General features: G+C 36.2%; 1 protein-coding gene across 1 annotated transcript; it reads left to right on the plus strand.

The window, feature by feature from the left end:
* The first annotated feature begins 10609 nt into the window (after positions 1–10609).
* LOC122059243 lies at positions 10610–15303 on the plus strand. Its single transcript, XM_042621932.1, has 2 exons — positions 10610–10743; positions 14525–15303. The coding sequence occupies exon 2, from the start codon at positions 14565–14567 to the stop codon at positions 14865–14867; it is 303 nt and encodes a 100-aa protein (XP_042477866.1). The 5' UTR covers positions 10610–10743; positions 14525–14564; the 3' UTR covers positions 14868–15303.
* Positions 15304–23318: the final 8015 nt, after the last annotated feature.

The following is a 23318-nucleotide window of genomic DNA, read 5'->3' on the forward strand; positions in this document are numbered from 1 at the left end:
ACCAAGCCTTTTTCAATTTGATAAATAAGAGAGAGAGAGAGAATATATCGAAGACTAAAGTTAAACTTGAGTGAGCTTAGGTAAAAAGCATGGGTCAAGCTTTATGCTAGTTGAAAACTTGATCTGAACTAGTCTATTTGTAGCCTCCCCCAAAAAGGGATGAGAAAATTGCTTATGTTTGACTTTATGAGATTAGCTTACATCAAGTTTAAGCTTCAAAAGTAAAAGCCCCTTAAGACTCCAGGTGAGGTTTCTGAAATAAGATGTTGACTTGAACCACCACAATATTCCATACATGTGTGATCATTAACTGATTTCATGAAGACAAATGAATAAGAAATAAATCAGCGACTCATATTATTAATACATATAACTACTCTAAATAAACTCGTTCCAATTTCAGCATTACAATTACTAATGATAGTGTAATCAAATCTAGTCATAAATTCCTTCTTTAAACTATTAAAAAATCTAAATTATTAAAGGCTTATCTAAATTATACATGACCCCTACCCATCTTTGCTTTGGTGGTCCAACCATTAACTCAGTAAATTACCAATGCCCCAAAAGAAAAAAGAAAAAAAAAGAGATGTATTTGAAAGAAAACCTATGGTAATCTCTCTATTGTGTCTTCTAGTATTGATTGTAAAAGCATTATCTAAGTAGACCTTACTTCAATATAATTAACTGTGGTGCAAAAGCTAATGATAGAACGAATATCAGCCAGGTAAGAACTATCAACTAATAATCTTTTCTTAAGTATTATGTTCACACAAGTTTGGTTCAATAATAAGGTCACGTGTTGAATTGCTTGAATCAAGCTCTAAAAAATGTTTGGAAGGATGTGTGTGCTTCAAAGGTTGGTTCTACAGTTCTGATCCCTAAAGAATGATATATATCAAGTCCGGTTCTTTTGGTTGGACCATGCCGAAGTCAAATTGAATTTTGTAATGAAGGCACAATGATGACTCCAGTGAATCCCGTAGCCTTTAAGAGCGTTATAAGGTTAATTTTGTGTACATCAATGGCTTGATCATATGCAATGAGCAATAGGGTTTCACAGATCTCTCCTTATGAAAATAGTGGTATGCATCCGACTATCTCTATTGATTGGGAATCATCACCTAGATTAGGGTCTAAAACCCATAATTAAAAGAAAAAGAAATGACTACATAAAAAATGTCTAACCACAAGTTAGGGTTCATGTCAGATTGCGGTCTTAGAAATGGGTTTGACATCTTGGTCCACCCGATAAAATCAGACTTTAACCCTAAGTGAACACACATTATTATTGAATGGGACGATTAGATTCGATCATGCATCCATAGCCATCACATATAATAGAAGAAAAACATGGCTAAAACACGTAAAAAAAAAAGAATATGATCAAATCCACATACTCGTATTCAGTTGTTGTACATGGTTAGTATACTAAATTTAAGGTAATTTAAAACGCTACCCCCTAGAGAATGCAACTATTAGAGAAGACCCCCTGCCTAATACCAAATTGCACTCACAACCCCTACTGTTAGTCTTTGTTAAGTGAGGCTTGAAATGATGATTTAACACTTTTGAGTAAAACACATATCTTCATCCTATTTGACACTAATCCATCAATTCCCCTCATCTTCACTGTGGGTTTGAGAAGAGAAAACTCTTTTCCCCTTCTCCCCTTCTCCATCCCTGCTAGAACTACTCAATTGCTGTCGAGAACTGCTCAATCATCGTCAATCTGCGTATGTTAGATGTGTGCAATGAATAACCAATAGAACCACTGGTATCTCGCAGCTACACACATTCGGTAGCAAAGCAACACCGAAGCAGAAGGTGATTTGACTTTCAAAAATCCAGATCGAATAAAAAAGAAACAAAAATTTATCTCGGATAATGCTTGAAAACTTGCAAAGAGAGTACAAATATCATTTTATCGCAGACTTGTTAAATTCAGATAAGAGTAGCAAAAAGCTTGAATCAATATGTTTTAAGTTTCAAAAAGAACAAGTCCTTTTAAAAAGGACATTTTATGTTTATCTTCTCTTCAAATTCAATTAAGATTATAGAATATAGAGTGCGATCGAATAAAAGAAAACAGAGCTGATAAAGAAACATAAGCAAATTTGTACATATTGGACAACCAAGATCTGCATTCTCACGTATCATTTTATATCAAAACAACATCGTTGATTCTTCAATACCTCTATCTCGTGATTGGCGGTGGTGGAGTGGAAGACCAGGGGACGACCTAATCCTCCCCATCTTTGTCATTGTTTTTGTTGCCATTTTCATCATTAATTATCATCATTTTCATCATCATCATCATCTGGTTCTTCTTCAATCTTAGCGATGCCGTCATTTGCTCCTGGCCTTCATCGTCTACTTCGTCTCTCTCACCCTGTCATTACAGTTATTTGCACATCGCTTCACTCCTAAAGCTTTCCACGGCGTCAACGATTGACAGACATGGCAAAGTAGACTCCAAAAATGCCTAGTGATGAGGAAGTTGCCAACGCAAGCTCGCTTGATCAGATTCACAATACATTTGCGCCAGATATTTGTAAAGCTCACATTTTTTCATCTCTAAACTCTAATCTCTCCAAGAATTTCAGAAGTCTTCTTTCCTTAATTCTCCTACAACTCCGTCAGGAATATGAAATGACTAAAGAATAATACTAGAGAATCTAGAGAAACGAAAAAAGAAGGTAAAAAAGGTTACTTGAACCAATTCATATAAATCTTTATGTTCATGAAATCTAATTTATAAAATAATATTTTTATTATGTGATTGCTATAATTGTTATATTTTATGCAACTATCCATTTTGTACCGTTACCCATTCTCAACTATAGATAAACTTATTTATTTAAAAAAAAAAAGGTGTATGTATATATATATATATATATATATATAAACTTGGGCACTCTATTTTGGGGTTACAGTGTTATACGTTCACTCAACGAGGATTATATTAAAATATAATTACAAATACTTATTTTATTGAACTATGATCCACTGATATTCTCGAATAATTCACTACCGAGTTATTGCTAGTAGTGAAATCTCTAGTAGTATATTTTTTCAAATATGAGAGACACTTACTACTATATTTGTATTTTATACACTTGTGGTGAGTTAATGGTTGATGTCTATTAACATGATTAACTATACACTGATTGCTCAGTGTATACTATACAAATGACAATGATGGTGACACTTAATAAAAATTTTACTGCATGTTTAGAAAGAACATACAAGAGGTGTCTAACTTTAATTGTAGGAAAGGCCTACAACTTAGTGTATACTATATAAATGGCAATAGGGTGACACTTGATAGAATTTTCCTTGTCTATTTAGGGAGAACATCCAAATGAGTGGTATCCGACTTTAATTAGATGAAATCCAAGGCATTGGTAAATGTTTTATAAAAAATTTACAAAATTATTTATCTTTTCATTATTAAATAAATTATATCTAAAAAATGTTTCAAATAATTTTGTTTTCAATTTGTGGTCTTAACACTCACGTAGTTAAATACAATTGACTTATATCATAGTGGTGATTTATATTCCATGATTGCAAAGTCTATTGTGAATATTGGTAGTGTGAAAATAAAGTGTAATAAAAATATCTACCACTAGAGGTTTTTAGGTTACGCCTTTTGTGGTGACATTCTTAATTGCAATTAAAGATAACTTAAAAGCTACAATTTAAGTTCACAAAATTTTTCCGTTAAGTTATAATCTCCAAATAAACATTTTTTCATATAAAATGGGCATGGCCAAAACCTAATGGCATATAATTCATTATTGTTAAACAGAGTGAGTAGAGATTAAAGAGAAAAAGAGGAATCTTTTTCGTCTTCACCTCAAGGAGTCTACCATTGGAGAAGCTGCAAGCTTTGACGATCACTATCTAATACTGCATTCCTTTGGAGATGCACACCAATGGTATATTCTTAGTGACCTATGCATTCCCCTCTTATATTGTTATGTGATGTGTTCATCGAGTTCTTCATTCCTGAAAGTTTTTGGATGAGATATTGAATTGAATCACTTCCATCGCCACCTTCAAATGGTATCAGAGTATAATTCTTCGATAAACACATCATATTTTATTTATAGGGCTTATAAATTAGACTTATGTTTATTGTTATTCTGCTTCTTCTCTTTTTCTCCATTGAAATTTTATTTTGAGCAAAGATTGAAGAACCCAAAAGGAGTTACTAAATTTTGATAAAATGAGAGAAGGAGAGAGGGAGAGAGGGAAGTATAAGTGAAAGGGCAATGGCCTCGGTCACAAGCTTACTAGCTTGCTATAGCAGAAGCCGCAACTCTGGTTGTAGCTGGGCATGCGTGCAAAGAAGTGGATGAAGCAAGAGGGGGTTGGGTGTTGAGGTGGTCTGGTTGGCCCCTAACAAGTTGCATGGGTCATGAGTAATAGAAAAAAAAAAAATAAAGAAAGAGAAGAAGAAAAAGATGTTTGGAGTTAGTGGTGGTCACCTTTTATAATAGCTGTCCCATCATCATCTTCTTTTCCCTTAAGAATCCATGGTGGTTGAAGTAAGCTTGAAGATCCAACAATATTGATTGGATTACAATAGGAAAGTATGAGATAATTTCCTATTTGATTTGGCAAATTCAATATTGTTTACATAGAAATTTGTTTTTCCTATTTGATTTAGCAATTAAATATTACTTACGTTAAATTAGTTTCTATTTTGTTAGAGATTCTTAGACAAGTAAAGATTTGATTGTTTTATTTTATTTGAGAGTCTTCAAATGACATATCTATAGGTGTATTTAGGACTCAACACATTATTTTAATTGCACCTTGTCTTATTCTCAAAATGTTTATCAAATAAGGGTATAATAGGGTTTAAAAAATTAATTGAAAGTAACATAAAAATATGTCATTATCATACAAGTAAAATTTGTAAGAAGACAATATTACTTTCATTGGAGAACAAAATTTATATAATATCAAAAAGGAAAAAAAATAAGGTTACAAATTACTTGACATCTTGTAAGGTGTCTATAAAAAATCCCTTTATTTTAGGAAATTATTAGTTGCTTATAGAGTGGTAAGTTTTGGAAACATTCCTTCACAAGCAATGGATTTGGTGTGGAATTGGATTCCTTTAGTCAAACAGAATATTGCATGTGATTTAAATTAAAAAATAAATATTCGATTGAATTTATAATACAAACAGTTGGATTTGGATTTTAATTTGGTATCAATTACTTATTTTTGTAAAACTTTTAGAATTCTATATTGGGTTTTCTATTTTTAAATATATATGTATTTACTCTATAAAGGACGTACTAAAGTTTTTTGGAAAACTTTACCATCTGACCCAAATAATCCCATTTACTACTTAAATTACGACTAATGCCCCAATCGACATCCCTCCATATTTAAATCTCATAATTATCTCTCTCTCTCTCTCTCTCTCACACACACACACACACACGCACACACACTCCCAAATTGCTTTCTTAATTTCATTTACTTTCCTTATTAATTTCTTTATTAATTAGTAACTCCCACATCCCCTTCTTTCTTTCTCTCTATTTTTTTTTTCTAATACCATCTATTAATTTCATCCACTTTCCTTTTTTTTTTTTTACTAAAACTCTTTCTCTCCCTCCCACTCTCACACTATTTTATCCACTTTCCTTTTCTTACTAAAACTCTCTCTCTTTTTTTTCCCCCTAAAACTCTTTCTCTCCCTCCTACTCTCACACGATTTTACCCATTCTTTTTATCATGTATAAATTTGATCAACTTTTTTTTTAAAGTAAAACCCTCTCTCTCTCTCTCTCTCTCTCACACACACACACACACACGCATGCACACACTCACACTCTCACTTTTACCTCCACATCCACACCTTTCAACTTCTCTCCTTACATCAGGAACTCTTCCTCATTACTAATACAATTATTGCCTATCTCTTCGCCTACATTAACTCTCTCAGCCAAAAATGCTACCCTCTCTTTTAATATGTGTTCCATCTGCATTTCCATTCCTTACGAATTCTTAATCAGATTATGCTCCAAGGGCCTGGAGTTCTACGAGATCATTAGAAGGGTTGGTTGTAGTTTTAGGAGAAGCTTTAGGAGATTTAGTGCACCAACATAATTTTGCTAACTACGCTGGTTTGGACATTGCTAATGTAGCTATTGTAATCTATTGAAAGGAAGCAGTCATGGTCATCTCTCTCTCTCTCTCTCTCTCTCTCTCTCACACACACACACAACAAACACATACTATAAAAATGGATTGTTTTAGGTAATTGGATGGAATTCATCATAAGAGTTGGTGTTTTTTGTTTTTATTTTTTGAAATTTGAGGTTCCTGATTGCTTTACACTAAATGGATTTACTCAATTTTTATGTATCCATTCCTGCGAAATTGATATTATTAGTTTCTGATGCTTTGTTTTGTTGATTGAAAAACACCAATGACCATTTTTTTCATGGCACTTCTAAAATTTATCTAAAAAAAATGTTTTGTTGAATCATCATTACCTCCTTATACATTTAAGTGCCTATAATGGTTGATTATGTGATGGACAATCTTGAAGGGTAAGATTCAATTATTCTTGCCCTAACATGTACTTGGATAGAAAATTATTCAAAATTTTTATTGAAGGATTTGGGGGAAGGGTAAGATTCAATTATTCTTGCCCTAACATGTACTTGGATAGAAAATTATTCAAAATGTTTATTGAAGGATTTAAGTATGGATCAGGATTTGTAGAAAGGGAGGCTGAAGAATGGTATGTTTTTTCTCCCTCATGGATTTCCTATCTGCCACAGTTCGCCAAGTTCACGTTTTCTATCTAAATAATATTGGATTATTATTTGTTTTTTATTTCCCGTGATTATTCGATCAATAGCTTTGTTGTCACTTTTCTTCTTTTATTTTAAATTTATTGTTGTGTTGGATAACCTATTGTTTCTAAAAATCTGTACAATTGTGGATTGTGGATGTCACTTGTCATTTCATGTTGATTTGGTTGTAAAACTGCTTGAAATATCATATTGTTGTAACTTTTTTTTTAATGGTGTGCTAATGCAAAGCTGTTTCGCAACATATTTATAATTTATTGTGTTCCTCCCCCACCCGATCCCCCCACCCCAAAAAAAAAAAAAAAGGCTCTCTATTGCTACTAAAAAATTGGTGCTATCTAATTTTTGTGGACATGAATAAGTGTTTTTTCTTTATAAAATCAATGGTTGGCTTGGGTCAACTTCTTATTTTGATTACATTGCATTTTTAAATCCATATCCTGCATTTTGAAGCTGGAGCCTCATGGTTTTGATTGTGGAGCACGATGAACTGCCTAAACAGAGATATACTTTACATCCTGCATTTAACATAGCCGGTGAAGTCACTACTTTTAGCGGGAGTGGCAACAACATTTGTAGCAAAGTACCTAGAGATGAGCCAAACTATGAGAGAGCATAGGGTATGATGGAGCATATGGGAAGAATAAATCATAAAAAAACCCATCACAGATTTGTTATTTTTTACCATAGCAGCTAACTTTTACTCCTTATGTAACCAACATGCGACTCTCTCAAGTCTTGAGGATATACTTTGTAATGATTTATTTGTTATTAATTTATTTCTTCATATATTAAAAGTAAATTCATCAAAAAAATTTCTTGGCTACCGTCTCTCTCTCTTCCTTCCCTACTTTGATTGGGTAATAACTAAAAGGTATCCATTTGGTCTATCCATCTTGAGATTATCTACGGTCTAATCCACCTTAGATAAAATTTATTATTCTGAGGTGGTTTTTTGAATTCGTGCTTAGTGCAATGACATTTTGCTTCGTCTTTGACTTCTTAATAAAAACAACTCTTGAGATCTAATCCGGAATACATTAAAAAAAAAAACCCTCATAAGCTATTAGGTTGGAAAACGACCATATAATCACTCTCCGTAACTTGAGAAACCTATGGGGCAAATCATGTTATTGAGATACACTTTTCAATTGCAAAATTGAAGTGAAATTTGTAAAACATCTAAATTTTTTCTCAGATATGGAAATTATTACAATACTAATTTCTTAAGTACTATATCCTTATTTAACTTATTGCTAATGTGATAAATTTAGACATTCACATACATATATTCATAATATATTTATTTATGTTAGCTTACCCCTACAAGAGCATTTAAACGTTTAGTCTATTACATATATATAATTTCTCTTACATCTAATAAATGGTCAATCGTACAGATTTGCACTCTTAAATAATAGCCTTAGCGGATGAGGCACTATCTTGAGGAAGAAATTGTTTAAAAGAATTACAAGTAAAAAATTATAACATGAAAATTTTTAAGAGTTGTTGGACACCTGAAAAATAATTTAGATTACCAATTATAAGAAATAAATGAAAATATGATGAATGTGCTATTTTTATCCACACAAACACATACATTAGAAAAAATGTTTCGTCACACGTGCATTTGCACGTGTATTTTTACTAGTTTATATATATATATATATATTTTAATATATTGATGTGTTGACCCCATGGGCCAACCCATACAGGTATGACCCACGGGTCGACCCAATTCATGAAACTCAATTGTTGTAAATTTTCCTTTTTTTTTTGGGATTAAATTCGGGTTGAATCGATTATGAAGTGATTCGAACCCAAATTAAACAAAATGCATGAATTATATTTTAATACCCATTTAATTAAGAAAAGAAAATCCAGAATTGCTCATGGAATTGTGTAATTTGCGTATGGTTACTGAAATTAACATTTTGCCTTGTTCTTTTAAGGGACTAAAAGATAATACCGTAATGACTAAAAGGCCCTTACTTGTATATGCCTCTCTAAAGATTTGAATTAAGTGTTTAATTATGTCATTAGTTAAGTGTTGCAAATGATTTAAATGCCCCAAGAAACTCATCAGTCAACGAAGCTCAACTATGTATGCCCATTTCTTTTCAGCCTATGCTCTTTCAATGTATATGTAATAACATCATCAATAAGGGTAAAAGTTTCGCCCTATCAGCTCAAACCCACCATGAGTCCGAATATAGTTTGGGCTAAGATTTCTCACTCTGAGGGCTGGTTAGGGTAAACAATTTCTGACCCTAAGTTAGGGTTGAGGCCTTGGTCTAAGCCCGACCTAGCCCAGCCCTACCCTAAACTTACTTTAACCCTGAATGTATATAATGATATATCATATATAATATACCTTAACCCAAGGGGATAACGCAGTTGGTGAGCAACGAACTTGGTATGAGCCGTAAACTCAGATGTCTTAAGTTCGACTCCCACTAGGCACACCTTGGGCCACTCACACGGGGGTGTTTAGTGCTATTTACTACTTTCAGTGAAAGTTGAATGGTTCTCATTTAACCTCGGTATGACACGGTCCATACAGTTTGTGGGGTCAGTATGGACCTGCGGGATTATTCATATATATATATATATATATACCTTAATAATTCTCAGATGTGTCTTATCTCTACAAGCTCTTCTCACTTTACTAATTAAACTTAGCCCTTTAGGGATGATCATCGTTTTAAATTGTAATGAGGCAACCATATGTGATTTCCTTGTTTTGAATTGTTTTATTTATGGGTGTCAATCGGTCGGTTTGGTTTGGTTTTGATCAGGTTGAATAGGTTTCGGTCTAGGAATGAGGGAGATTAAAACCAATCCATTAAGGAATTTCAGTTTTCGGTCGGTTTTGGTTTCGGACCGGTTGGTTTCGATTTATTTCAGTTTTTCAGTATCGGGTTAATACCGGTTTAGATCGTTTTTATTATTGGGCTTGAATCATAATGAAATCTTACATACATAACTTATAGTGACAAGATTTGATGAAAAAACATTTTAAATTTATGATTATGATTAAATTGTGGTTTATCGTTGTAAGAGAACTAATATTGAAACCAATGGATAACAAATTACTAAGAAGATAACTAATATTGAAATCACAAAATGAATTCTATTATCCCCAATCATTCATTTAATTATCCAACTGGTTTTGTATAGTGAACAAGGAAATCAATGGAAGCATTGTTACAATTTACAAATCAATTTCTCTATTCATAACGTAATATTCAATGATTTGTAATAATTTCCCTTACAATAAAAAATTTTCTCACTAATAATATTGTGAAAAATGGATAGTCAATTCACCAATTTATAATCTCATAATCATTTATTTTTTTTATTGGTTTTATTTGGTTTGGTTTCGGATTAGTTATTGGTCGGTTAGGTTTGGACCGATTTTTGAAAATCGATCCTAACATACCTCAGTCCAAAACCAATCCAATAAGAATCGGTTTGATTTGATTCAGGTTTTATCGATCAATTTCGATCAGTTTATCGATTCGGGCTAGGTTTTGACACCTCTAGTTTTACTTTTTAATGTATTTACATTAATACATTTTTATATGATCAGCCAGGGCCAGAGTCAGCCTGGCCTTGAATGGTAAAATAGGGTCAGAGTGGGGGTCAATTTCTCAATGGGAGTGATGCCAAATTACCAACTACCAAGTGACCTCCACCTATAAAACCAGAGTAAGGAAAAAAGATTAGTTGGCATAAGTTATATATATATATATATATATGAACCGTATGCCAAATCATATATACAGTTCCTCTACAATACAGAATTTCTCTATGTATGCATATTCGTTTCCCTCAGTTGAACTTTCTCTGAAGACTCCCGCAGACCCAAAAACAGTTGCAGGGCAGTGAGGTTGGTTCTCAGATCTCTTTCTTTATACCTCTGAATCTTTCGAGCTTCAATTATTTGAAGAAAGTTGTTGATTCTATTAATTTTCTGTTGTGAGAATAAGATTGGAGGCCTTCAATACCGATAAAAGGACTTCTCTTTTCTTGGTAGTTACTGTGAGTCTGTGATTGAATTGAATTTGAATTTACTTGGTCTCTTTCTTCCCGAGATCTGCTTAAATGATGGGAAATTTGAATTGAATTTGTTCCGTATAATGTTTTGATGGGTTGCTGAATCTTGTAGTTAGTGTTGCGTATAAGCTTGAATATTTTGGTTAGTTCTAATTTTGGGCAAGAAATTTTTTTTTTTTTTTTCCTGAATCCTCTGTTTCTTCTAGTCTTTTGATGTTTGAAATTAACATTTTGAAGATTCATTGACAGTTGGGAAGGAGTTGGCCCTATTTAATTGAGAAACGATGTGATAGCATATTGGTTCTTGCGTTTTCTTGGATGCATTTTAGATTAGGTTTGCTTTGCTGGGAAATTGGCTTTTTTTTTTGGGTAGTTTTTGTCAAAGATGATTCTATTTTAAGATAAATGGTGTAGTCTGCAGGTGGTGTCTTCCACTTATCATGTTTTTTCTGCTAGTCTTGGTTTCCTTGGTTGAGATGCTTCTACTAGATGGATGGGGTGGGTGCATGGTTGATACAGCTCCCCCATTGTATTCGCACTTCGCCACTTATAAGTCTGTGTCATTTCCTAAATATAGAAGCTAATCATGCTTGATAACATCTATATGAATTTGGACTTATGGGGACAGAGTTGATTGAAATCCCAATCTCAAACCTTCTTTTGTGTCATCTTTCCAATGCAAAAGAAAAAACCTGGATGAGCTTTGGCTACACACACTTGCTGGCTTTGTTTGAAAGTCCAGCTTGAAGAGCTGATAGATAGATAGAAGAGTGTTGAGGATTGATGTCTTGTATTCAAAGGAATGGATATCAACCATTTATGGGCATTCTACTGGATATGGGGTTCTGGCCTGTGGACATAGGCATCTTGTCAAACCTAGTATATCTTTGCATTGTTGTTTGCTGTTTCCTTTTTTTATTTGTTTCTTTTCTTTCTTGCTGCATGGTTAGGTTCAGTTTTCAAACAAGAGATCCTCACAATTATATATATATATATAATGTTCTCTGTGGGGAAGTGCACCTTCCGTCAGCCCCCCCCCCCCCCCTTTCTGTCTGTTTTTCTCGTTCCCATGTAAAACGGCCCATATGGGTAGGGGAGAAAGGGGGCACCGGTGGAGGGTGCGCTTCCCCACAGTTTGCACTCCTCCTTCTATATCTCGATAATTACGTCTTGGCTGCACATTTTTTATTCTCCTCTTTATGACATGCATTTGACCTATGTTCATTCTAGATCGAGTTCTAAGTTATTTACTTTGATCCAACGATTATATGTTATATATCTGTTTGCACTTGGTATTTCTGAAAATATTAGCAGAAGGACTTGTGGTTTTGGGATTAGTAGTTTAAGCTGTTTCAGTTGGAGATAATAAATTGATCTCTGAATCATGAGCTACTTGTGGCCAGAGGCGGGGCATTCAAGTAGATATATAACATATAAATTGGTGTGTGTGTGTGTGTGTGTGTATAGGCCCAAAGAAAGACAGTATTTGCAACTTGGGAGATAATAATTTATCTGATGGTAAAGTCAATAAACGTTAAGAAATAGCATTCAAGAAACTTTCTAAAATCCTGATTCTTAGATCATGATTTCCTACCTTTTATTTTATTTATTTATTATTATTTTTTTTATTGTTCGTTTAACCAAAGATTTCATTAAAAAGGTGAAACTAAAATTCTGGAGATAAGTGAAAATTTCAGAGCATGACTTGAACTCTCATTTGCCACAGCCATAAATTTCTTTTCCACTTTTTCATTTTGACTTGCTCCAAGTATGGCATCGAATAGAGTGGATTGGAGGTCCAGGATTCGAGTAGCAGATCCCATCTATCTGTGTTCTACTTCGTTATTATTTTTGTGATTTGTTTCCTTTCACTTTGCTTTCCTTTTCCCAGTCTTTGCTTGGATCCATGTAGCCAACCCCATTAATTTGTATGCTTGTCTATGTTGTTCAGACTCTCTTCCCTAAAGATCCTAGCACATAAAAAATGGCCAGTGGAAAAGTCCTAGCACATATTGAGGTTTTTCTTATCATCAATTCATGTCGATAGTGCAATTGTATCAGACTACGTTTTTTTGTTTCTGGGACATATCATTGGCCCCTGGCCCCTGGGATTTATAACTGTCATAGTTTCTTTTTTATTTTTTCCTTTGGTAAAGACTGTCATAATTTCCTTGCCAACCAGATATAGAGAGAAAACTGAAGATTAAGGCTTCCACATCTCCCCCAGATAAAATTATTTGTTTCCTTCCTCCTTTACCTAATTGAAAAAGAATAGGAAAATAAAAGATTTGTGTGTGGACTCCCCCCTCCCCTCCAAAACTTCCAAATGTGATTATGTTGAACATTGATGGCAGCCAGGACCTGTAGGTATGGAGGGTTTTTCAAGGCCATGATGGTAATTTTAGGTTGGTGTTTTCTGATCCATTTGGAATTTGTGATTATATCATGGAAAGGGTTGAAGGGATGAAAATTCTTTTCAAATCAATGATTGAATGATCTCAACATTGAAGGGGGAATCAAGTTTGCTCATTATGTGGTTACCTACCTATGATGGGGACCCATGGAGGTACTCACACATCATCAGGAAAAGTTAGAACCCTTAGTTCTACTGGTAACATTGTTTGTGGTGGTGTTGACATCTAGAATGGTCTACCTGATGAATTGGCTAAGGTTGGGAGGGGTCTAGGCACTTGTACTATTTTGGAGTCCATATGTCAGGTTCTATGGTCCTTCATATCTCTTCTTCTTGTTGATCTTGTACTAATAGTGCTTGTTTGGCTAAGGTTCTTGGGTTTCTACTTCCCGACTTCTAGAAGCCAACTCCTGGTTATTATAGGGGCTACAAAGGTGAAGCACCCTTCCCCAGTTTCTCCAGATTACAGTGATTCTAGCAGTAATGATTCAAAAAGAATTATGTTATTGGGCACTAACACGATTGTAATCTCTCCAGAAAAGTTGGATGAGTCCAATGGTTGTCTGGTTGTGGAAGATATTTGGTTTAACTGCTAGAATACTCTGAAAGCATGCCCGGATGATATTTGTCCAGTTTGAACCATTGGGGTCACTCCCGATTAAGGAAACTGGTTCAAACCCAGTGAAAATTAAAATGCATTGTTGTTACTTAGAAATTGGTTTAAAGCTACCCAAAGGTCTTTCTCTGCATGAACAATCATATGCACATGCAAAGTCATGATTTTAAGCACTGAGACCATCGTATTTTTGGGGTGAGCAAGCCACCAGGCAGAGAATTCCCTTTTGGTTATAGGGGATGCTTGACTGCTTATGTATAATTCCCTTTTGTTTGAAGGGCATGCTTGATTGTTATGTCTAAAATTAATTTTACAACCAATCTAGGAACTTAGAATACTAGTAAAATATTTGTTTCTTTTGTATGCCCCTTGTGACAGTATGTAGGCTTCTTTTCTTTTTCCTGTTGTTCATCAAGACTTGTATATGCATTACTGTTCTGTTCCGGGTCACTACCTGAAGTTTCACATTCTTGGAATAATGGTGACATTTGAATATGCCTTGTCACAATGGTATAACAGTGTGATATTCTTTTTGCATAGCTGCGATAATATGTTTTCTCACTCTGTTTGCATTTTTTATTGCAGTAAAGCCAGTTTTAAGGTTGGAGGTGCTCCAAGATCTACAATGAGTCTAGCTTGTCTTGTTTGTCATATTGCTGAAAGTCCCTCCCAATCTTTTAGGAGTTACTCTGTTTCAAGTTCAGATAATGAGGGCCGTTGTTCTATAATCATCAACTGTTTGAACAAGAAAGCATCTCTTGGACCAGAGGCACCAAGTAGCATGATCACATCAGCCAAAGTAACCCCATACCCAATTTTGGCCAACAGTCAGGGAGTCACAGGAACCCCAAGGCTAGTGCGGAGCCGTGCTACCAGGAGGGACCTTATGAGAGACTGGAACTTTGATGAATTAGCAGTGGAGCTTTAATTTTGCATCTGACTGGATAAAAGAGTAGAGTGATGTTGTTTCGGTAGACAGACCGACCTTAGAATGACATAGTAAGTTAGGACTCACTTCTATTTGAGCATTTCTGCATATATATATATATATATATATATAACCTGATCCAAACTTGTGCAATGCATGGGCAAGAGTATTATCTCCTTGGTAGGAACTGTACAGGTACTGATGACTGGAGTTGCTTTTGTTACTGTCTCTCTCTCTCTCAATCTCTCTCTCTCTCTCTCTCTCTCTAAGTATGTTTCCAAATCAATGTCTCAGTTGATTTTTATGTTTCATGCCATTAGTCCACCTATCAAAACAGATTCTATAGCTGTGATATTGGAAGTGTCTGTTGTTGTATGGACCTTTTGTTTCACTTGTTTAAAGGAGGTTTTCTGATCTTATCAAGTGATGATTAAAATACCTACGTACAAGCATTTAGTGGTAGTTATGTAATCCTGAAACATGAATCCTTTAAACCAACCAAAGCAGAGAAATAATCAAATGATGAACCAATGAAGTGAAAAAGGGTGAAAAGGCATTCTAAACGTGAAGGAGAGTTGCTGGAGAAAAGGATTCATTGTTGACCATGCTATCATTGGATGTTTGGGTCGCCAATCTCTTGCTTTATAATGGGAGAGCCACAAAGTAGAGTCGTTTATGAACCTACAAAGTAAGCCAAAGGGTTTGATCCCAGGACCTCCTGTTTTGGGTGCCGGCTCTTTTATGTGTTATCTAATATATTTCTTTTGACAATACGTGGGAGTGAATAGAGAAAGGGACGAGATTTCCTTTGGTTTGAAAATTGGTAAGTTTGCAGAACACCGCTACCCATAGATGTCTTTGTCCTTGCAAGATGTAGCCTCTCTTCTGCCCCAGTGGCATGTTTTGTTCTTGTTTTCTTTATATATTTGTATTCCCACTGCTCTTTTGCTGCTTCCTCTTTTCTTCTTCATCTTCCCTACCACCCACTAGAGTAGTACCCATTCCTCGAAATCAAGCAGAAGTGTGAGCACTCTTCTTCTCAAGAAGAACACCTTCACTACCAACCGTTCTTTCGTGAATCAGCAGGTCGCCTTTGCTACTGACCGTTCTTCCATGAATCAACCATGCTTGTACAAGGGAGGCAGTTTGGCGGGTGTACACCATACATGCGATATCAAATTTCTATGAACATAATGAATCCTTTTCTAGTTGTCATTCCAATTCAACATTTGTAAGAAACAATAACCAGGCAATAGGTATAAGACTTTGACAAAACAATTATACTAATTGAAATGTAATTACAAGTAAATGATGATTTACTTGTTGAAGAATCCTCTGAAACAGTAATAGAAATCGTCTGTCTTAAGTAGAGTTGAGTCATACTCTCCTTAAGGTATTTGAACACCCCGTATATGTATGCAACCGGGTTGACCTTACGTTTTCACCTCCAATATAAAACAACTCCCAAATTGACTAAGGTGCACTTCCAATAATCGATTCCAATAGGTATGTCCGAAAGTAATATTCAGAAACTCACAATAAACCAATACAAGAAAGAAAACAGAAACTAGAAGCACTTGCAGAGAACAGAGAACAAAAAAAAAAACTCTCATAGTATGTATTTCGTAAAATACCCAACAAAAGCAGAGTTCTGTATATATGGAATGTAAGCCTCTGTATACGAATGGGTAGACCTGTACGTACAGGTACCCATACGTATACAGGTGTCTCTTTGTAATGAGAAGGGTACATTCACTTATGAGGAAGGGTACATGTCTCATACATACAGGCACATGCATGTACATACACCAATAATGTCCCTTAAGAAAAAGTGTGGAATAAAAATTGCATGTAGTAAAAAATAGGTTCTTTGAATCGAGCCGGGCCGGCTCAATGTGCGCGGTTCAAAAGCACCCCAAGAACCCCCACACACATATGACAAGGGAGAATGCCTCTCCAAAGGGCTTACACCCTTAATTAACATTCTTACATATATATATATATATATTCAAGTTTTCTTTCATCCCTAAGCAATGTGAGACTAAACTTTTGTGAATTATCTTTAGCTCATTCACAACTCCACAAGTGCTAAAGACAAAATAGTAAAAGTAGAAGAGACACTTTCGAGGGGGAAAGCTGAATTTCAAAAAAATTACTTTCGATTTCAAAAAGACCAATTTGACTATAGTTTGAAACTTAAATTCCAACAATTCCCCCACAATTCAATGGTCAAAATTTCAACAGATGGAAACAAATGCCACCTTTTCTAGGTTCTTTGAACCACCCACACCCACACCCACACCCACACCCACACCCGTACCCATATTGTCGATGGAGGACCAGTGGGTAGCCATATTGGACGACACGATGGATAAGATTTGCGAGGACAATTGCACAATGGGAGGTTGATTGAAAGAGCTCCAGTCCTTCGTTTCGATGAGTCGGCGGTGGCCTATAGGGAGAAAGAAGTTGTTATGCCGATTGGAGGACGGGATCGAGGACCACGGATCGATACTGATATTTTCAAAATCGATGGAGACCATACAACGTTGTCCAGGCCAGAGTTAAAAAGCAAGCACAACAGTGATAGCCGCTGTCAGAGAAGATGACCCTAAAGGAGCTCTGATGCAGTGTTCAAGAGCAATTTCGTACATTGCAGATGGTCCCTCCAACTCGACCATGATTACCACTTCAGTTTCTACTTTCTAGTAATGAAATCCATCACTCCCCCTCTCCAGTTGCTATAAACCAGCTAGTAGTTATGAGTCTTAATGTCAATTATACTCACTCGTTGGTTACCACTACATTTCTGCCCAACCACTTATGTGACTACACTCCACTTCACCAGCTCAACTATTCCATGTTTATTACTGGAATTGGAACTCATCATCCACATTCCCCACCTCCTACAAACCCAATGGTTTATTTAAGGTTTATTAATGTGTCAAATCAACTATGATCCATAGAGGTTATGGATTCTAATGCTTTTCAATGTGTGCACTCGGTTAGGATCCCATTGGAACCCATCACTCCCACTCTCCCACAAACCAGCGGGCATTTCTAGCTAGGCTTATCAATAATGTCTCTAGTGAACCATTATCCCCAACAGGTTATGAATTCTACTGATTATCAATGTGGTCAATCGTTTACATCCCAATATGCTCCATTGGCTCGTAGTGCAGTTTCCATTCTTAATAAGCTTATCAGTTTGTGGAGACTATGTTGATTACCATTATCCCTTCCTCCCCATCATTTCGGCCCAATGTTTCATGGATTTTAGCCAGAATCAGGTTGAATTGACTGTGATCCATCTCCATTGGAGATCCTGCCTTGCATCGATAGATTTACTGTCAAATCTCCCCACTAATTGGGGCCTAAGAATGCAGTGCTCATTGGTTACATATCCAGTGGTAGAGGCTGGAGTTAACGTCAACATTGGAAATGAAGACCGGAGAATCTCGACGCCAATCCCAATTTCTTGCTTTGATCAATCTACATGGAGCCATTATGGATTCTTTGGCATAAGAAGTGTCTGATATTAAAGTGGACACCCATATGGCTTTGTTTGCCATTTCCACTCCACTAGTGATTTTTTTCATCTCACAAGGATAATTTTCATGTATCATGTTGTCTTGTTGGTTGTGTTTACGGCTTTGTTGCTTTGTTTCTAGGGTGTCTATTGAATCTATTACCGATCCCTAGCCTGGAAGGCCATTTCGATGGCATGTGAGACACTTTGCAAGTAAGATAAGAAAGAGGGAAAAAGAGAAGGAAGAGGAAGGAGGAAAGAAAGGGGGGAGAGAGAGAGAGTCTATATCATACACCTATTGCCAGAGGGGTTCAAACACTGTCATAATTGGGTTCCACAGTACACTTGAAGATTCTAATTTTTTCATTAAATTCGGAGAAGTTGAAAATTCCAATGGGCAATCAAAGTTTCTGGTTCCATCTTCGGAAACCAGTCATCAGAGACATTGCAGTGTTGTAAACTATTCTACACTCATTGATTTGTGCATTTGATTTACTATATTTCTATTGTATGCTTAGCTAGATTATACTATCATAGACATATGCTATGTGAGATTTCATTGTAGGGCATTGATATAAGCCCAACCCTAATTTTGTATTTGATGTCCAATGATGTTGGACAAAAAGACAATATGTTCCTTGGTAATTAGCACTACCTAAACATATCAGCCATGGGTGTGGCTTCTTAGATCATTCTGAGAAAACTAGGGTGAAAACCTAGCCTTTGTATGCCAAGGGTGGAAACTGGAAAATGTGTTCCCTAGCTGTGGGTGCAATTATAATTGGTGATAGATGTTGAGCCCGAAAGTGAGCATTACTCTGTGCATGTAGGCAACTGGACGAAGCACGTATTTCTTAGACTTTCCAAAAATAGTGGGAATCCCCAAATACTTACCCTGGCCCACAGATTGCTTAAAGCCAGTAGTAGAAAGCACCTCTCTTATAGTGGAAACATTAGTCTTAGGGCTGAACATGGTACAAGATTTACTTTGATTAATCTCCTGCCCTGAAGCTAAACAATAGTCCTTTACCATATTTACAATAGTTAGACCCTCATTTCTCCTTGTTTTGGAAAATATTAAGCAATCATCTGTGAAAAGTAAATGAGAAACTAAGGGCTCCTTTCTTTTGGTACTTATACTAGAAATAGTCTTACTTAACTTAGCCTATATCAGATGGTTAGAAAAGGCTTCCTAGCACAAGATAAACAAGTAGAGGCTTAGGGGGCAGCCTTGCTGGAGCCCCCTAGAAGGGGAAAATTGGCCTATTATGGAACCATTAATGCGCACATGAAAGGAAACAGTGGATATGCATTGCATAAACCAACTAGTCCAAATGCTCATTAGTTACATATCCAGTGGTAGAGCTCAAGGCTGGAGTTAACGTCAACATTGGAAGTGAAGACTAGAGAATCCCAAGGCCAATCCCAATTGCTTGCTCTGTTCAATCCATATGGGACCATTATAGATCTTTGGGACTAAGGAGTATGTCTGATATTAAAGTGGACACCCATATGGCTTTGTTTGCCAGTGTCACTCCACTAGTGGTTTTTTTCATCTCACAAGGATAATTTTCATGTATCATGTTGTCTTGTTGGCTGTGTTTACAGCTTTGTTGCTTTGTTTCTAGGGTCTCTATAGAATATGTTACCGATTCCTAGACTGGAAGGCCATGTTGATGGCATGTGAGACACTTTGCAAGCAAGATAAGAAAGAGGGAAAAAGAGAAGGAAGAGGAAGGAGGAAAGAAAGGAGAGAGAGAGAGAGAGAGAGAGAGTTTGTATCACACTCCTATTGCCAGAGGGTTTCAAACACTGTCATATCTGGGTTCCACAGTACACTTGAAGATTCTAGTTTTTTCATCAATTTGGGAGAAGTTGAAGATTCCAATGGGCAATCAGAGTTCCCGATTCCAGCTTCGGAAACTAGTGATCAAAGACATTGTAGGGTTATAAGATATTTCATTGATCTGTGCAAGTAAATTTCCATTATACAGTTAGCTAGGTTATATTGCCATAGACCTATGCTATGTGAGATTTCATTGTAAGGCATTAATATACGCACAACCCTAATTTTGTTATTTGATGTCCAGTGGGTTTTGGACACAAGGACAATATGTTCCTTGATAATTACCACTACCTAAACATATGAGCCACGGGTGTGGCTTCTTAGATCATTCTGGGAAAACTGGGTTGAAAAACTAGCCTTTGTATGTCAAGGGTGGACACTGGCAAATATGTTCCCTAGCTATGGGTGAAATTATAATTGGTGAGTAGATTCTGAGCTTGACAATGGACATTACTCCGTATATGTAGGCAACTCAACAAAGCATGTATCTCTTGTGTTGTGGTTGTGTGTGCTTGCATTATATTGTGCATTGGAGTGCTTATCTATAGGATGAGTGTGTATATCTGGTAGACTTGGTCACTTGGTGGTGCAGTGTAAATACGAATGTGTATGTATATGTGACAATGCCTAGAATGTTGGGTTATGAGACAACTCTGGGAAGCATCATTAGACTATGTGTGTATCTATTAAATTGACAACAATGATTGCCACATCAGGGTACGGTCGGAAAATGAAAAATGATTTGCCACACTGATTCACTACCCTCTTAATATAAACAGGGACCCAATACTTAGAAGAAGAATACTTGTTGGGTTGTTTTAGATGTGGAAGACTTTGAAGGAGAAGCAGAATTGATATCCTCCGCAGGAGGTTGTGCTATTTCAAATCACCATATTTTTCTTCTTTGTCGTCTATATTTCCATATTCTTTGCTCTTTTCTTCATTAATTTCTTCCATTTCTCCACCTTGTCCAGATTCTCTGTTCTTCGTTGGATATGTTTTACATTGTAAGGTGAGTCCTAGGGGTGTGATTTGTTGAAAGATATTTTTAAAGAGAGAAGGGAGGGTAGGGGTGGTGGCAAACTTGGCCAAGGGTAATCCTGAACCCCTTCCTAGATAGCACACCTCCTCCCTAACACCTTTCCTCGATGGTGACGCAGCATGAACGAGAGGGGGAAGGGAATGGGAAAAGGCAATAGGAAAGAGAGGGGTAAGAATAAAATTATGAAATATAAAGAACCTCAAATATAATATTGTTAAAACTTGATGTACCGTAAATATAACAATGGTGAATTTCTCGACAAATATAACCTCTTCCGCTATTCTAATTTCTAAGTGGTTATTCTATTTTGGGTAATGAAGAACTTGTCATTTTGAATTCTTGGCTTTAAGGAATTCCTATATAACTTATTAAGCAACACAATAAAAGTTTTTTCTATTCTTTTACTAAATGATTTTTGTATAAAAAATGTGAGATACCTAAAACATGTAATTTCGAACATTGGATACCCTATATGTGATTTCTATGTTGGTACCCAAAGTGTCATTTACCCTATATGTTAATGTAGTAAGATTATATATTTATTGTCACATAGGGTTGGGCTGGGTTGAGCCCAAACTCAGCCTAGCCCGATATCAGGCATGAAAATTTCAGCCCAAGTTCGTCCTACAGGCTGAAACACTTTGCCCAAGCCTTGATCAGGCTCACAGTGGTTAGGCTCGATTATCGCCCAAGATTGACCGATCGACCGAATGTGAACCATATTATGTTCACCCAAGTTAAGCCTGTTAAACTAGATAGTTGTTTATGGTGCATGACTTTAAATTGGTTAAGCCTGACTAGGCCCGACTGAATCCGACCCAGTTGACACCCTAACTGGATATATACATCCGCATTTCAGATATTTAATACCCTTTTTTTTTATTTATTATCGATAATCTCTATAAAACCCTAGGTACGTATTTGTCATGAAACTTAGGACATCAAGTGTCATTTCTGAAAGTTAAAGGGCAACTTTGTCGATTATCATTGTCTCTATAAAACCCTGAAACCTCTGTATTCCTCTGCTATCTGCGTTGGGTAAAAATCCTCTGTTTTCTTAATCTTGTTTTTCTTTGTTTTGCTACCTACAGAAGAGAACATGTGCCATCCTTTAGACCAACGGCCAAGATTGATCTTACGTTGAAGCTCATGCAAAATCGGTTTGAGGTAAACAAACCGAACCATTCAATGAATCAAACCGGACTGAGTCACTTTTTGAATTAAAACATTCAGAAACTCCCGCTGGAAGCCCTCTCTCGCACGACACTCCCTCTCTCACCCCTCTCTTTGTCTCTCACCCCTCTCTTTGTCTCTCACACCTCTCTCTGCTCACGAAGGAGAAGCTCTGCTGGGGTTTCATCTCGATCGCTCTCACTAAGGAGAAGCTCTTACCCTAACTCGCTCTCGGGCTCTCTCACGAAGGAGAAGCTCTGTTACCCTATGTCGATTTCTCTCTCTGCTCACGAAGAGATCGTTGATACTCTCTATTTGATCTGGGTTTGAATACTCACGAAAGCTGACCCTAAATCTCTCGCTCTCACGAAGCTCTGTCTGTTGGTCACGAAGCTCTATCTGTTCTCTCTGTTACCCATTATCGCTGACGAAGGCTTCTCCTAGGGTTTTCGCTACCTATATCTTCCAAGAGGAAGCAGGCGACACCAAGAGATTCTCTGTGCAACTTCTTTTTCCCACACCAATCGGTGACATGTAAACCCCTAACTATAATGTGTGATTTTAGATTTTGCAAATGATCCTAATTTTTTTTTTTTTCTGTAATTTGTTCTGTTCTCTTGGTATGCCGTATGTCCCTCCAACTTTAAACCCTAGAGTGGCACTCTCAGTGTAAAGCCAAAAAAGAATTATTGTATATAAACAATAGCAGACCATGAAAAGCCAAAAAAAAAAAAAAAGGTTTCTCTCAGATTAAACACTATATATAGATCCATCCGGTGATAGACTAGTTTGTGGCGTCAAATGCTCCAAATTACTAAAGCAGGTTTCTTAACTAGTTGTTGTTTACCTTAGGTTTGGGCT

This window comes from Macadamia integrifolia, chromosome 13, assembly GCF_013358625.1.
Source record: "Macadamia integrifolia cultivar HAES 741 chromosome 13, SCU_Mint_v3, whole genome shotgun sequence".
Lineage (NCBI taxonomy): Eukaryota > Viridiplantae > Streptophyta > Magnoliopsida > Proteales > Proteaceae > Macadamia > Macadamia integrifolia.